Source organism: Balaenoptera ricei, chromosome 10 (genome assembly GCF_028023285.1).
Source record: "Balaenoptera ricei isolate mBalRic1 chromosome 10, mBalRic1.hap2, whole genome shotgun sequence".
Lineage (NCBI taxonomy): Eukaryota > Metazoa > Chordata > Mammalia > Artiodactyla > Balaenopteridae > Balaenoptera > Balaenoptera ricei.
Genome location: NC_082648.1, coordinates 100,677,431 through 100,692,477, shown reverse-complemented (window position 1 = coordinate 100,692,477; position 15,047 = coordinate 100,677,431). Strand labels below are relative to the sequence as shown.

At 58.1% G+C, this 15,047-nt stretch overlaps 1 protein-coding gene across 1 annotated transcript; it reads right to left on the bottom strand.

The window, feature by feature from the left end:
* Window positions 1-3,056: 3,056 nt before the first annotated feature.
* On the bottom strand, window positions 3,057-14,630 carry TSPO (translocator protein). The gene is made up of 4 exons (XM_059934889.1): window positions 14,543-14,630; window positions 5,846-6,056; window positions 3,818-3,956; window positions 3,057-3,340 (listed from the first exon to the last, which is right to left on the bottom strand). The coding sequence occupies exons 2-4, from the start codon at window positions 6,025-6,027 to the stop codon at window positions 3,149-3,151; spliced, it is 513 nt and encodes a 170-aa protein (XP_059790872.1). The 5' UTR covers window positions 6,028-6,056; window positions 14,543-14,630; the 3' UTR covers window positions 3,057-3,148.
* Window positions 14,631-15,047: the final 417 nt, after the last annotated feature.

Below are 15,047 nucleotides of genomic sequence, written 5' to 3'. Positions count from 1 at the left end.
AAAGCTTGGTTTCCTAGCACTGGTTCCATTTCAGAGTGGGATGAGGTAGGGACAGATGTGGAGCTGAGGCCCATCTCTGCATCATGACCAACACCCGGGAGCCTCAGTCCCCCTGTGAGCCCTGAATCCTGGCTCCGTGCTTACACCTGGGGGCTTCGGGATGGAGTTCCCTCCTGCCTGATTCCTCATCCTGGGGGTGGGGATAATAGGAGACTCTGCCCACAGGGCAGCAGGGGGTGGTCCGTGGGCCCTGTCAGCCAGCACAGTGGCACCCCCTGGTGGTTTTGAAGGTTAAAACAAAGGCAGAGGGCCCCTGACACCCAGGCCAGGGTCCTTCCCGTGCCCCTCAGAAGAGGTGCTCACACCAGGCTGTTCATCAGATGCCTCCCAGGATGCTCCTGCCCGTTCCCAGTTAACTTAGAACCTGGTTGCCCAGTGCAATCCCAGTGGAATCAGCATAGTCACTGGGATCAGAGGACCACATGATCCAGCCTTTCCGTAATTATAAATGTGCTTTTCCCCAATTCCAGAGGTCCTTACACCTCTGATCAGTGAAAATCAGACAACCCCCAGGAAGACCATCAAGCTGGGCTTCCAGGGTCCCAGAAGACTCGTTGCAGTGGAGATGGTTCTTATCCCTCTAAATACTTTCTGGTACCCATCTTCACCTGAGTCAGTTTCTCTGTGTTAAGAATTCATCAGAAGTCAGACTCTGACGTTTGGGCTTGACAGGAGAGTCCCAGTAGCAGTGATAATTGTACCAAAGTTCTACAGGGCGACACAGAAGAAATCCAAAAGGTAAAGCTTGAGATGCTGACGGTGAAATTTAGAAAACGTCCCCAGGGATGACCTATGGCCACATGAACACGGCAGCTCTTTCATGGACACAGAATAGAATCTCTTGCTATAGGAGAGGCAGGGTTTCATCTTGCAGGGTCTAGAGCAGCAACCATAACATCAAAATGCCAGGCAAACTGAGAGTCGCTGTCACTTCCCTGCTGACGACCAGCCAGCCGAGCCCTCTTGGGCTGTGTGAACTCTTGCTTGCATCCTTTATGGCTAGTCAGACCGAGAAGGGTTCAGATGCACGGATTTAAGGAGATCTCAATTGAATGAAGCAGCTCCAGGAAAGACGCAGACCAGAAGGACTTGACAAATCTGCGTGCTGTTGATTTTCCTATTAAACCAACACAGAGACTGTCACAACCCTAAAGTCCCTCGTGGGTGGCGACAGCTCAGAAAGGCCATCTAATCATGAAGACGGGGAGAGCATCGTGAGAAAGTAGCAAACAAAACAGCAAAACGCACCCTCCTCTCGCCCGTTTTCCCAGGTGTTTCTATGGCCGTGTGTGTTTTTGTGGCCAGTAGAAAGGATGTGGGATGTTGCTAGAGATGAACAAACCCACGAATGTACGGAATGGAAAAAAGGGCTCTGCATGAGCGCCACTGAGAAGATTCCAGAAGTCTCAGGCACACTTAATGTGCTAAGTCTGGCAGGCACACGGGTGCCCACGATGCTTCAAGGAGCACCCCTGACCGTCTTGGAGAACTTTAGAAATAAATTAGTGAAAGGGATGTGCAGAGTCCGCCATCTGACTCTTCTGCTGCAATGAGCATCAGAGGAACTGGGGAAGGACTTCCCGGGCGGTCCAGTGGGTAAGACTCTGTGCTCCCAATGCAGGGGGCCCAGGTTCGATCCCTGGTTGGGGAACTAGATCCCGAATGCTGCAATGAAGATCCCGCATGCCACGACTAAGACCCAGCACAGCCAAAAATAAATAAATAAATAAATATTTTTTTAAAAAAGAAGAAGAAGAAGAAGAACTGGGGAGCTGGCCGAGGGCTCAGCTAAGTGCTCGTGGCTACCAAGCTGCTGGATTCCTGAGCACGATCTGTGGGACGTGAAATTCCACCAGGGTTGAGTGTGGGCAAAGTGACAGCCACTGAAAGAGCTGCCCCTTCTCTCAGAAGAATGCAGTCAGCTGTCTGCCCATCTCCCGGAGCATTTCGTACTGTTCGGTCACGTCCGGATGTGAGGACAGAAGAGGCGAGGTGAGAGGGAGAAGCGGCAAAAGCCACTGGCTGCCAAAATGAGTGTGAGCTCTAAATACGGAAATTTTATTTTTACTTCATTTGAATTAACTTTTTCAATGACCAAAACCAAAACAGACAAGCAATAAAAAGGCCAGCAGCTTGGACCAGCCCTGGTCCTAGGAGTCTGCTGCCGGGCGCAGCACAGGCTGTAGGAACTCAGAGGGAGAGGAGGTCGGCGCTCCAGCAGCAGCCCGGGTAAGAGGCTCTGCCCGGCCCCACTCCCAACAGCTGCCCGCACAGGTCACGGGTCACCCAATTCGAAGCCGGGGGTGACACCTCCAAATCTGGGCGGACCTGGGCCAGGGAGGGGCTGCTGTCTGCTGGGTTGGGGCATGGCCAATACTGCCTCTGACCGCCCCTCCCAGATGGAGTGTTTGTGAGGCTGTCCCCGACGGGGTGAGGCTGGCATGAGTCCCGGCACCCAAGGGACAGGTTGGTCGGCGTCCCCCGCTCTGGGCCCAGCCCCATCCTGGCTGAGGCCAGCAGAGGACCACGCTTGGCACCCGAGCGGAGTCAGGTATTGGACCAGGCAGGCTGCGGGCCTGTGCCCTTCAAGTGGCTGGGCTGGGCTTCCTGGACGTGAAGGGGGTGGGCAGGGCCTCCTCCCTCAGCTGCAGCTATGCCAGTGTCTGCTGCTCCAGCCTGGACGGGCCACCTCCGCTCTTGAAAGGGTCCCGAGAATTGTGGCGAAGCCCTGGCCGGGTCCAGCGCCATCTGGATGATACAGCCCAGACGCATCCAGCAAGAGGACGAGCCCCTCGCCCTCCCCACGGCCAAGGGTCCCACCCAAGTAAAAAGGCCACTGCCAGGAGGATAAAAAACTTTATTTGGCTTATAAAATTCCACATTCTGAGAGCGAGCTTCGAGCAGTGCAGAAAGCGCAGGACACTGTTTCTGGGGTGGGGGCTCGGCCTGGAGCACCTCTGAAACTGCCGGTGACCCCTGGGCTGAGACCGGACACACAGGCAGCCTGGCGGCCAGGAGAGCCCGGGGGCCACCACCACCGGCAACGCCTGACCCGCGGCAGCTGCAGTCCTCGGAGGGCGGGGCGCCTTCATTCCGAGAGCCGCCGACGGCCACGGCTGTCGTCCTGGTTGTCCCGCCAGACGCAGTAGTTGAGCATGGCCGCAAAGGCCAGCCAGGCCAGGTACGGGTAGAGCAGGCAGGCGGCCGGTGGGCTCACCTGGTGCCAGGCCACGGCCGTGGCTGCTGCCACTCCACCCATCAACAGGAGGTCCATCAGGGCCTGCACAGACACAGAGGGACGACAGGGAGGCCTGAGGCTCCACGTACCCATGGGGCTGTGTGTCCCAGCTGCCCACCACCACTATGCCTGAGGGAACTCTCCATCCGCCTCTCAGTGACCTGGCCAAGCCCCGCCCCCATTTTCTGCCTCAGTTTCCTCATCTGTAAAATGGGAACAATCGCCCTTCCCTGACTATGCCATGTGTGGGGTGCACAGCACCAGGTGTAATGTCGGTTCTCCTATACCAACGGCCCCTAAACCCATCAGAGCCCCGCAAGGCTTCCTGCATTGGAAGAAGAGCAGCTGAGGGGCACTGGTCCCCTAAGAGCTTCTGAGGAGACGTGAACCAGGAGCCAAGTGCCTCCCCTGCCCCCGTCTTTAGACCCTGACCCTGAGGGTCTGGGATGTGAGGCCCCATGTCCCCCAAGAGAGGGGCCGTCTCCAGGGACCAGGGAGACAAGCCAAGGTCACACTTACCCAACCCATTTGTCGGGCACCGAAGAAGAGGGGAGGCCATGCCCAGTTCAGAGCCAGCTGCCCAGCGTAGAGGCCCAGGGGAACCAGAGCCTCCTTCGAGAAGCCCCCCAGCTCTTTCCAGATCATGTAGGAGCCATAGCTGAAAGAGAGGCTTCCGGTCAGGGCACCAACAGGGAAGAGGCCAGGAGCCTCCCTGCAGGGCCAGGAGCCACGCTCACCTCTGGGACCACACACTGATGGCTCAGGCATGCCCTGCCACTGACTGCTGTGTGACCTCAGGGAAGTTGCTTAACCTCTCTGGGCCTTTGTTTCTCACTGGGTTGCTGTGGAGATTCTACTTAACACACTGGCAGTGCCCAGGGCAGTACCTGACACATGGACACTCAATAAATATTTGACATTATTATCAGTGCTGTAAAGGGGGAAGCACATAAGGCATGCAAGTAAACAGGATGGGACTTTTGGGCTGGGCCTTAGAGGATGAGTATGAGTTTGCCAGGGGGAGGCAACGAGGATATGCAAAGGCTTAGAGGCATGCCCGAGATCCCCTGAGTCAGCCTATGTTACTGGTGAAGTCTGGGGGGCACTGGGGAGGTGAAGCAAAAGAGGGCCTGGTCATGGGGCTCTTAGGGCCACAAGGACAACAATAACACCACCAATAATAATATCTAATGCCCTCCAGCATTTACACATGCAGGCACCGCTCTCTTTCCGAGCATTAGCTCATTCATTCTCATGATAACGTCATGAGATGGGCAGTACTACCACCCCCATCTTACAGGTGCAGAAACTGTGGCACAGAGAGTCAAAGCGCTAAGAGCTCTTGGCAGGCAATCAGTAGGTGAGTCAGCATTTGAACCCGAGTGGTCTGAGGCCAGAGCCTGGGCTTTTTATTCTGTGAGGGGTTGGACCTTATCAGGACCACAGGGAGTTTCCACGGGGTTCCACAAGAGAGGTGCCAGATTTATGCTCCATCAGGATCTTGGTGGGGGGAGGCCTGGAGGCTGGAGCAAGTTAAGGCAGAAACAGTGGTGCCTGGGCCAGGATGGGGAGGAGAAAGCAGAATGCAGGAAGTGCTGCAGCCCGACTGGGCAGGAACTGGGGCTGGCAGAGGGTGTGGCCCAGGTGACACCAGGTTTCGAGGACTATCTTACTCCCATCAGAACCCTGGGGCGGACTTCCCTGGTGGCACAGTGGTTAAGAGTCTGCCTGCCAATGCAGGGGACACGGATTCAATCCCTGGTCCGGGAAGATCCCACATGCCGTGGAGCAACTAAGCCCGTGCGCCACAACTACTGAGCCTGCGCTCTAGAGCCCTCGAGCCACAACTACTGAAGCCCACGCGCCTAGAGCCCGTGCTCCGCAACGAGAAGCCACTGCAGTAACAAGCCCGCACCCCACAAAGGAGAGTAGCCCCCGCTTGACGTTAAGTAGAGAAAGCCTGCGTGCAGCAACGCAGCCAAAAATAAATAAATAAAAATAAAATAAATAAATAAATTTTTAAATAAAAAAAAAAAGAACCCTGGGGCATCAGTCTGGTCTCTGCTACCTGCCCTCTGCAGTCCCACCCTGCACTGGGCTAGCACAGAACCAGTATGCAGGGAACCTTCCAGAGGAGGGTGGGAAGCCGACCAGTCTCCTGGGTGCGGTTCCCACTGGAGCCACCGGGGGCAGGGGGGGCACTCCCCCGATCTTGGAAGCATCCACATGCCCACGTCTGAACTTCGCACACGGAGCCGGCCTCACCCTGCTGTTGTGAAAACAGCCAGAATGCCAGTACGGGGTTGCCCGCCCCTCCCAGGAGGCCCCAGAGGAAAAAGTTCAGTTGTGCAACCAACAGGCCCCATAGTTTTCTCCACCCTCACTTGCCAAACGAGGCCAGGAAGTGGTGCCCACTGCCCCGGGAACACCTGGACAGTTCCCACTCTGGAGGAGAAGCTCTGCCCTCGGGCCTGGGCCTCCCCCTGCCCTGCCTGCCCCGGCAGGTGGACAGACCCAGCTGCCAGGCCAGCACCCATGCCCACCTACCCCATGGCCGAGTACAGCGTGCCCCAGATGGGAGCCAGCGTCCAGCGGGGCGGGTGCCACGAGGGCTTCTGCAGGCCGGCGTACCAGCGGAGACTCTCTCCGCGGACATAGTGGGAGGACAGGAAGCCCCCCAGACTGGGCACCAGCGTGAAGCCCACGGCGGGCAGCCAGGGAGGGGCCATTGCTGCTGCAGCTGCTGTTCCGGAAAGTTCTGAAAGAGAAGACAGGGCTGGGGTGAGAGGCGGTGAGGCTCCAGAGCTGGGGTGGGGCTTCCCCCGGCGCTTCCTGAGGACCTACTGTGCACAGACCCGGGGTGGGTCTGTTACCAGCCCCTCATCACTCATGGATCAACCAATCGATTGATGGAACGCGCAGGAGGTGCAGAAAAGATGTGTGAGGTTGGGGGGCCAGTGCTGAGTCCGCCCTGCAGCCCTTGCCAGCCCAAGGGCTCCAGGGAATGTGCTTCCACCCCCACTCCCACCCCCACCCACGAGGCTGCCCTGACAGGCAGGAGCCTCCCAGGTGCCCCTGCCGTCGGCCCCACGTCCGCTCCTGCTCCAGCTGCCAGGCTCCTGTGCTCTCTCACCCTCACCCTTGACCTTGGGTCTCCTGGCAAGTGACCCCTCCTCTCTGCTGCCTCAATCACGGCCAGTTTGGGTCCCCTCCACCAAGAAGGCTGCCCAGCCCTCCCTCCCCGGGCCGGTACTGCGAGGCCGCCTCGATCCACACCCTGCGCCTGACGCTCCAATACTTCTCATTCAGTCATTCGTCATTCATGCAACAACAGGTATCAGACAGAGATTGGCTCAAATACCCGCTCCCCACCAACATACTGTGGCCTCCGGCAAATGAACAGAACATCAACGTGGCCGACCTGGGTCCAGCCCAGTGCAGGGGGGTCTCTTTGTACACCATCCCACGGGCCCACCCTAAAATCACCTCCCCTTCCCTGTGTTCCAGAGAGGGAAAGCAGCCTCCCTGGGGTCACACAGCACTCTGGGGTCAGGCTCTGCCCAGGCTGAAAAGCTGCTGGGCCCTGACGCCCAGGGCCACGGACGTGGTGGGTGAAAAGGGACAGAGTTTAAGGCTGGTGAGGGCCCCTCAGCAGCCCTGAGAGGCTGACGGGGCTCAGGGCAAGGCAGGCCTGGATGCTGTCACCACCACCTCCAGGGCTGGAGCCCCCCAGGCAGGGACAGAGGGGACCCAATCTTCAGGTCTCTCCGTTCTGCTCGTCAAACACTCCCCCTTGCCCAGCAGCCCCCAGGTCTGCGCTGAGGACCTACTAGGCGCCCAGCAGCGCTCAAGGCTCCCAGGGAGCTGAGCTCATTGGGGCTGAGTCCAGCCAGACAGCAAGCAGAGCCCTGGGCTGGGTGTCGGGGGCCAGCTCTGCCTAACCTGCTGTGGGACCCCAAGCCTATCAGCACCCCTAACTGGGCCTCGGTTTCCCCACCACAAAATGAAGGGGCTGAGCTCCTGCTAACACGCCCTGACTCCAGTTGGAGAAGCCGGGAGTGTCTGTAGGAGATAAGAAGCCACACAGATGGATTATGTTCAGCAAACTTGCAGGACGGCCTGCTAGGATGGGGGCTGGGCACCCACGGTGGATGGAGCGGAAGAGGCCCAGACCTCAGACAGGGCACCCCGACCCAGGATCAGAGAGAAGACGGTGCTGGAAGGACACGGAGCCCTTTCTCCCAGGGACACGGGAAGGGAAAGCGGCGGGGGTGGAGAGAGGCACGAGGCAGACGGGGCAGCAGGTACAGGGAAGAGGCTGTGCCCATCCGGAGGCAGTGGGGAGCCATCGGGGCTTCCGGGCAAAGGGCGAAGGCTGCCCAAGGCAGAAGGGGCAGCTGCTGGCCTGGGGCGCCACGAAGCTCCGTGAGATGCAGAAGCAACCTCAGTGCCCAACACCGGGGACTGTTAAGGATGGGTCAACGCCCAAGTCCCGCTTGGAGGACTCTTTAATGATGTGAAAACTGTCCTCAACATAACATTAAGTGCAGAAAGCAGAATATAAAATTGACTACAGAATTATCCCAATTTTAGCAAAAAATGAATATGCATTTTAAAAACGGTAACAAGCGCGTGAAGACGTTAGCAGCCGTCACCCTCATAAAGCAAACATCTCCTGGGGAACGGCTGTGAGCCCGGCCCAGGCACAGGCCTGACCCAAACACTGTCTTTCTGTCCTCACCCCGCGAGGGACCCACACCATCTTATCCCACCTGCCGATGGACCCAAGGTGCAGAGCGGCGGGGGCGTTTGCCCAGGGCCCCTCCACAAGCGGGTAGCTTGGGAGTCTAAGGCCCACACTCAGCAGAGGGATTTACGATGCTTTGTTATTGTTTTCCGAAATGTCTATAACGAGCATAATTTTAAAAGGAACAGTCGGAGAGTGTTAGGCATCCAGCAGAATCTGGCTCTGCCGTCTAGTGACTCTGATTCCTCCCGCCCTGGGCCTCAGTTTTCTCGCCTGTCGAGTGGGCACAGTGAGCTCATTCCGCACGATCACTGCACAGATGAGCCATGGATAAGCACTGCCCAGGGCTGGCTGGTGACAAGTAAAGCTTCCTGTGCTTCTCCCCCAGCCCCTCCCACCCCACCCCCCGGCCCTCTGGTTTCCAGGGTGCACGCAACTGTTCCTGGGGTGGGGCTGAGGGGCTGATCTCACCACAGTATGAAGGCCCACCTCTCCCGGGGCCAGGAGAGCACTTGCCCAGTGCTGCTGCCAGGTGGATGTGGAGCCCTGGGACCCAGCCACCACTGTGTCATCTCGGAGGAGCCCAGGCCACCTCAGCCGGCTTTCTCACCTACGCCATGGGGCACAGCCCTGCTCAGCCTGTTTAATAAATGTGTTGAATCCGCAGCCAAGTGACAGCCCTTGGGCAACCGTAACAAGCTGTGTTCAGTGCCTGAGGGGTCCCCTGGACCGTGACATGAGCTGGGCAGGTGGGAGGGCTTCACCTCGCACTGACTCTCACACACAGATAGGGACACTGAGGCCCAGGGGGTCGGGGGCTGAACTGTGCCTTTTCCCAGGAAGGTCCCAATTTATGCCCACTTTGTCCCAAAAGAATGGCCCCCCACCCTCTCAGCAGTGCTCCTTTTACAGGTGACCAAGGTTAACGCTACCAGTGTAAGAAACATGACACGGTTCACAGAGGTGGACACACTCGCTCTGGTATTCATGCCCCAAACACAAACCCCAGTCCAATCATGAGAAAACGTCACAATCTCAGACAGAGGAACATTCGACCAAATACCTGGCCTGCGCTCTAGCACTCTTGAAAAGGGTCAAGGTCATGAAAGGCAAGGAAAGACGGAGGGAAATGTCACCGACTAAGGACAAATAACAGCTAAACGCAATGTGGGATCCCAGACGGACGGGGTCCTGGGCCAGCTGAGCACGTTAGCGGGGTTACCGGCACGGTGTGAATTTCCTGGTTCCACTAGGGGAAGCTGGGTGAAGGGTATGCAGCAACTCTCTGCACTACCTTTGTAGCTTTACCGCAAATCTAAAATTAGTTCAAAATGAAACATTAAAAAGAAAAGAAGGATGCTGGTTTGGACACTAACGCGCATAGTCTCCTACTTTCTCCTCGATATTGTTGTCACTGCTTCGGTCCCTAAGTCCCACCCCTGACCCACCTGCCACCAAGGCCCCTCAGAGTTTCCTGACCATTTGGTTTTTATTTCTTATTGCTTTTGGTTAATGGAAATGAGAGTCATAAAACATAAAATGAACCATTTTAAACTGCACAGTTCAGCGGCATTTGGTACATTTCCCAATGTTGTGCAACCATCCATACCAAGTTCCAAAACATTTCCATTACCCCAAAAGACGCCCACCCATCAGCACTCACTCCTCATTCCTCCCTCCCCCAGCCCCTGGCAACCACCCATCTGCCTTCTGTCTCTGTGGATTTACCTTTTCCACACATTTCACATAAACAGAATCACACATTATGTGGACTTTGGGGTCCGGCTTCTCTCACTGAGCGTGTTTTCGAGGCTCACCCACATTGTAGCCTGGGTCCATACTTCTCCCCAAGGCGCTGTGGGCAGGGGTGCTCGTGTCACCCTGCCACGGCACCCAGCCGGTGCCCAGGAAATCCCCAGTGTGCCAGCTGATGGGGCTGGAGAGCCCACCACCCTGGTCCCTTGTTGTGCAGAACAAACAGACACCCAGGAAGAGGTGGTGGCTCTCCCCGCTGTGGTGACAGAGTAAGGCCTGAGCCCACGCTTCTGCTCACCCTTCCAGGCTGCTGTGTTTATGCACCACTGGGCCAAGGGGATTAAAGGGTCTGCCCAGCCTGAGGGTCAGAAAACAGGTAGGTCAAATGCCCCACATGGAGAGAGCCCAGGCAAGGAGCTTCCTGGGGCCTCATGGGGACTGCCAGGTTCTTGAATCACCCGATTAGGGGACCCACCAAGCTGAGTCATGCTGGGCTGGGCTGGGCAGGGCAGGGCAGCTGGCCCAAGCAGGCCTGAGAGAGATCCATCCTGTGATGGGGTTAGGGTTAGGGTTTGGGTTAGAGCCACTCCTGTGGCCAGGAGGGGGCTCAGGGCTCAGGCAGAGAGGCAAAGCCACCCACCTGCCCTTTATTTCTGTTTCCGGCAGAAGGTGACTAAGAGCCCAAACCTTGGCTCTGCCTCCAATTTTCTTGGTGAAGCCAAGCCAAAGCTCCTCTCTGGGCCTCAGTTTCCCCTTACATCAGGTGGCTGTAACCTGCCCTGTGTCCTTCATGGGGTCGTGGGCAGGCCCAGATAAGCCAGGGGATGTGGGGGTCAGTGTTGGGGACCACTTATCTCTCCAGGAGAAGAAGCAGCCACATGGCGCAGACCCAAGGCTGAGAAAATGTCAGCCAGTTGGTCACCCAACACTCAGTGGGTGAAAATGCTTCCAAAAGGCCCCGCCCTCAAGGCCTGGGGCCACTGAAACAGAGGCCAAGAACGGGCAAAGCAGAGAGCTCAGGCCTTGGGGTCAGGAGACTGTGCAAGGCCTCTGGGAGTGAGGGGGGGGGGGGGGGGCGGAGCCTGGTGCAGGGCCCGGCTGTCTTCATCCTGGGTCATCACCGCTTCACTCCGGCTTCACAACAGCCACAGGGGTGGGGCCAGCTGCTTCTCTTCTCAGGCCCCGACTTCCACATCTCTCGGCCTCCACAGTGGACTCCACTTTCCAGATGAGGAAACCGAGGCACAGGGAGTCACAGAACTTTCCAGGTCTGGGTGACTCTGAGACCTCCTGAAACACCCCTCCAGTTCCTGATCTGGGAGTCTGCTGGCCTCAGCTCTGGGCCACACAGCCAGTCACAACGATGGGCTGTGTCACCTCCCCTCTCTCAGCTTCCTCCTCCATGGTGACAAGGCACTTAAGCCCTGCCCCAGAAAGCTGCGGGGTGGGGGGGGGGGCCCAGGGCTCATCTCAGGCCACTCCCACCCCACCTCAGCCATTCCACCCGCTGCCTTGGTGCCAGAGGATTCTCTCAGGACCAACAGCCTCACTCTCTCCAGCACCAGGGCCAGTGTCCCAGCCCTGACGAGGCATCAGGTCCCAGCTGGGCCCGTGGGCAGCAGTTTCAGGATCTGAATCCTCCCTGCCCCTGGGGTGAGACTCAGGATCTCTCGTCCTAGTGATGCTTCACTCCTGGGCCTCTGTGCCCCCATCTGTGAAGGGGGGACTGCGGCAGTGGGCCTCTGGAGGAGCTTTCTGTTCTCTGAGGCCTCCCTATAGAAGGTGACAGAAACTGCTGCTCAGAAACAGAACAGAGTTTTGCCGTTTCTCTGGTCCCCACCTCCAAGCTGTACCCAGCTCCTCCTGGGCCTTATCTCTCCTTCAAGCCACCACCAATGGTCCCAGGGACTTGTTTTAAGGCTCCTTTTTTTTTTTTTTAAATGACTCACAGCTAATCATCCTCATTGTAACCTCTGTTAATCTTTTTCATTATGAAAGTATCCAATGTAACAGACAACAGGTCTGGAAACCCAGCTGGTCTGGGATGGGGTGGGGCCGGGGGTGACAAAGGGGAATCTGCTTTACGGAGAATGACTATTGAGACAGAGAGCATGCTCAGGCATTGCTTGCACAATCAAAAATAAGTAAAAGAAAATACAAATAAGAGACAGATTCAGAAATGAACTAATGAAAAGTCAAAAGTGTATACGGCACAAAGTAGGCTCAGCCCCTGTCAGCACCTCCCCTACCCCCGCTCAGCGATCCACTGTCAACGGTTTCTGGTTTCTGGCTGAACCAGCTGGACACCATTCAGTCATGGCCAGGCAGACACACACACACACACACACACACACACACTCCAGGCACACACTCCTCTGGGCATGCACTGTGGAGGAAGCAGGGCTTTGAAATCAGACCACGAGCATTTGAACCCCAGCTGCACTGCTCTGTGTCTCTGGGCAGTTTCCGTCAGTTTCCCCCCCCCCGTTCAAAGGGCTCCCTCGGCGGCCCAGGATTCTGTCTGAGCCTCCCCCTGGGGAGGCTGAGCAGCCTGTCTCCCTGCTCCCCGAAGAGGCTTGTTCCTCAGCTCCTTTCCCGACCAGTGGACAAGAGCTACTGCTTCCTGGGAGCGGCCCCTGGCCTCCCGCTGCCCTGTGTCGGGGTCCCCACGCCACTCCCCACAGAGACACTGGGGCCCTCGGGCCACATCCAAGCAGCCTGGCCTTTGGGCCGCGGGCCTGCTGTGTACCAGGCACTCTGGGCCGTGCTCCTTGTACACAGCCTTCTCCTTGGCCGTGACCCTTTGGAACACCCTCAGTCACACATCCTTAGGGGAGGCTCGAGTCCTGCCCCTCCTGCCGTCCACTCTGCAGCATGTGGCTGGTACCAGGGACCATCATGCCCTAGCAGGCCAGCCCGAGAGGCTCCCAATCCAGGCCAGGCCACAGGCCTCGGCGAGGCTGGCTCTGGCACTCAGCCAGGTGTTCACAGCTGGAAGCCCCCCTGTAAGCAGAGAGGGTCGAGTGCCCCCCAAGGAAGAGAACCACGCATGGCTTTCTTGACACAAGAGAAGCCATTTTAGGCCTAAGCTGTTTTGTGATCTAAGCCTGGCCACAGTGCTTGCCCTTCAACAGGCCTCTAATAATCTTAAGGGAATGAAAGAGCAGACAACTGTTATCAGGCAAGAGAAGTAACAATAGCAAAGATAATAAATCAGTTGTAAAGACTCCCAGTTCTGGGCTTCCCTGGTGGCGCAGTGGTTGAGAGTCTGCCTGCTAATGCAGGGGACACGGGTTCGAGCCCTGGTCTGGGAGGATCCCACATGCCACGGAGCGGCTGGGCCCGTGAGCCACAATTGCTGAGCCTGCACGTCTGGAGCCTGTGCTTCTCAACAAGAGAGGCCGCAATAGTGAGAGACCCGCGCACCGCGATGAAGAGTGGCCCCCGCTTGCCGCAACTGGAGAAAGCCCTCGCACAGAAACGAGGACCCAACACAGACAAAAATAAATTAATTAATTAATTAATTAAAAAAAAATATGCTTTCTCCCCATAATTAGTGAACCTTCTGCACAATAAAGACTTCCACCCCTCCTGCCCCTTTAAAAAAAAAAAAGACTCCCAGTTCTGTCTCAGTGGTAAAGGTTACCCCGAAACACGTTTTTGAGCTGTTTTGCAGAATTTAAACACATCTCCCTACCCCCACCTCAAGTGCTCAGCTACCAGATCAACTGGAACCTAAGGGATAAGAAGCTGACCTTTGCTGACCCGTTGTAACTTCAATCAACTAAAGCTTCGACTCTACAGACCTCTGCCCCAATTCTATGCTGAATTCTCCTCTGCTCAAGCCCCTTCATGAATATGCAGCTTAAAACTTCCCCAGTTTTGCTGTTTGGGGAGACACTTCTTTGGGAAAGCTCCGAGGTGCTCTCCTTACTTGCTGGAAGTAAGAAATCCTTCCTTGTCCCGACCTTTGGCTTGGTTGTGCCTTTTGGCTCGGCACCCACCCGAGAGGCAAACCCAGTTTTCCGGGAACACCACGACCCCTCCCACCTGGGCTCCTAGCTCCTTTGCAGGAGGGGCAGGGGACAGGCAAGTCCCAGGGGATGCCCTGCCCACACCGGGATGTGTAGGCTACAGTGCACCTGAGCACTGGACGGCGATCTAGGGACCCGGTTCTAAGGCTCCGCGGGGCCTTCACTGGCTCTGGACAAATAACCTCCCCTTCTCTGGCCTGGGTTTCCTCCCCTAGAAATGGGGTGTCTCAAGCGGATCAGGAGCCCGAGGTCTCCCAGGCACTCTGTGATCCTCAAGGTATCCCGCTCCTCCACTCCCGCCCTCTGCCGGCCGCGGCTGCTCAACTACGCATTGGGCGGGAAGGGGGGGTGCCTGGTCCCTCCCGCGGCTCCGCTTCCCGCGGGACCCGAGGGCCCGGCGGGGTGCGGCGGGGCGGGGTTGCCCAAGTTCCCCCTTCCGCGCCCCCAATCCCGCCGGAACCCGGCCGCGCAGGAGCGCCGACCGCGGAGGCCAGGGCCGGGTGGAGGGAGAGAGGGGTCACCGCCCCCCTACGCCGGCCGACCCAATGGCCGGGTCCCCAATGCTGCCCCGCGGCCGCCCCCCGGGTCCCCGCCACCTCCCGCCGCAGTTTCCCCTCGGGCCCCGCGCCGGCGGGCGGGCCCTGTCGGGGGTCGCTGCCGCGCGGGGCCACCTTCCCGCCGCCCCCTCGAAGCCCCGTCCCCACTCACCAGCGACGAGGACTCGCTAGGGGAAGGGCACTGCGCGGCGGGAGGTGGGGCCCGGGCGCGGCCCCGGCCCCGCCCGCGAGGCCCCGCCCACCCCGGCCCCGCCCGGCTTCGCTGGAAACCCGGACGGCGGCCGCCTACAGCCCCGCGGGTTGGCGCGCTCCCTCCTCTCGCCGCCCTGCCAGGAAGACGCGCCTCCGCCTCCCCCGGGCACGAGCGCGCCTCCCGGCCGCTTCTCCTTCCCACCGTGACCGCCCCGCCGCGCAGACACTGCCGGCTCTGCAGGCAGGTCGCGTCTCTTCTTCTGCCTCATTTCTCCTATCTGTAAAGTGGGACGATAGAGATCACCGATCTCAGATAGGGGAATTACGTCGCCTGACGGCAGAGCCTTGAACATCCTTCTACACAACAACCCTGGCCACCATCTCCGGAGGAGAACCCCAGTTCCTTTAGCTGTTGCCCCAGGACAGGAGGCAGCGCTGCCCTCTTAGTCCTGGCCCAGCCTCTC

Coding starts and splice junctions, on each gene's coding strand:
- TSPO (XM_059934889.1), bottom strand. CDS start 6,027: ATGGCCCCTCCCTGGCTGCCCGCCGTGGGCTTCACGCTGGTGCCCAGT. Junction 3,957..5,845: donor ACGCTGTACTCGGCCATGGG/GTAGGTGGGCAT, acceptor CCTCTCTTTCAG/CTATGGCTCCTACATGATCT. Junction 3,341..3,817: donor GTGCCCGACAAATGGGTTGG/GTAAGTGTGACC, acceptor GTGTCTGTGCAG/GCCCTGATGGACCTCCTGTT.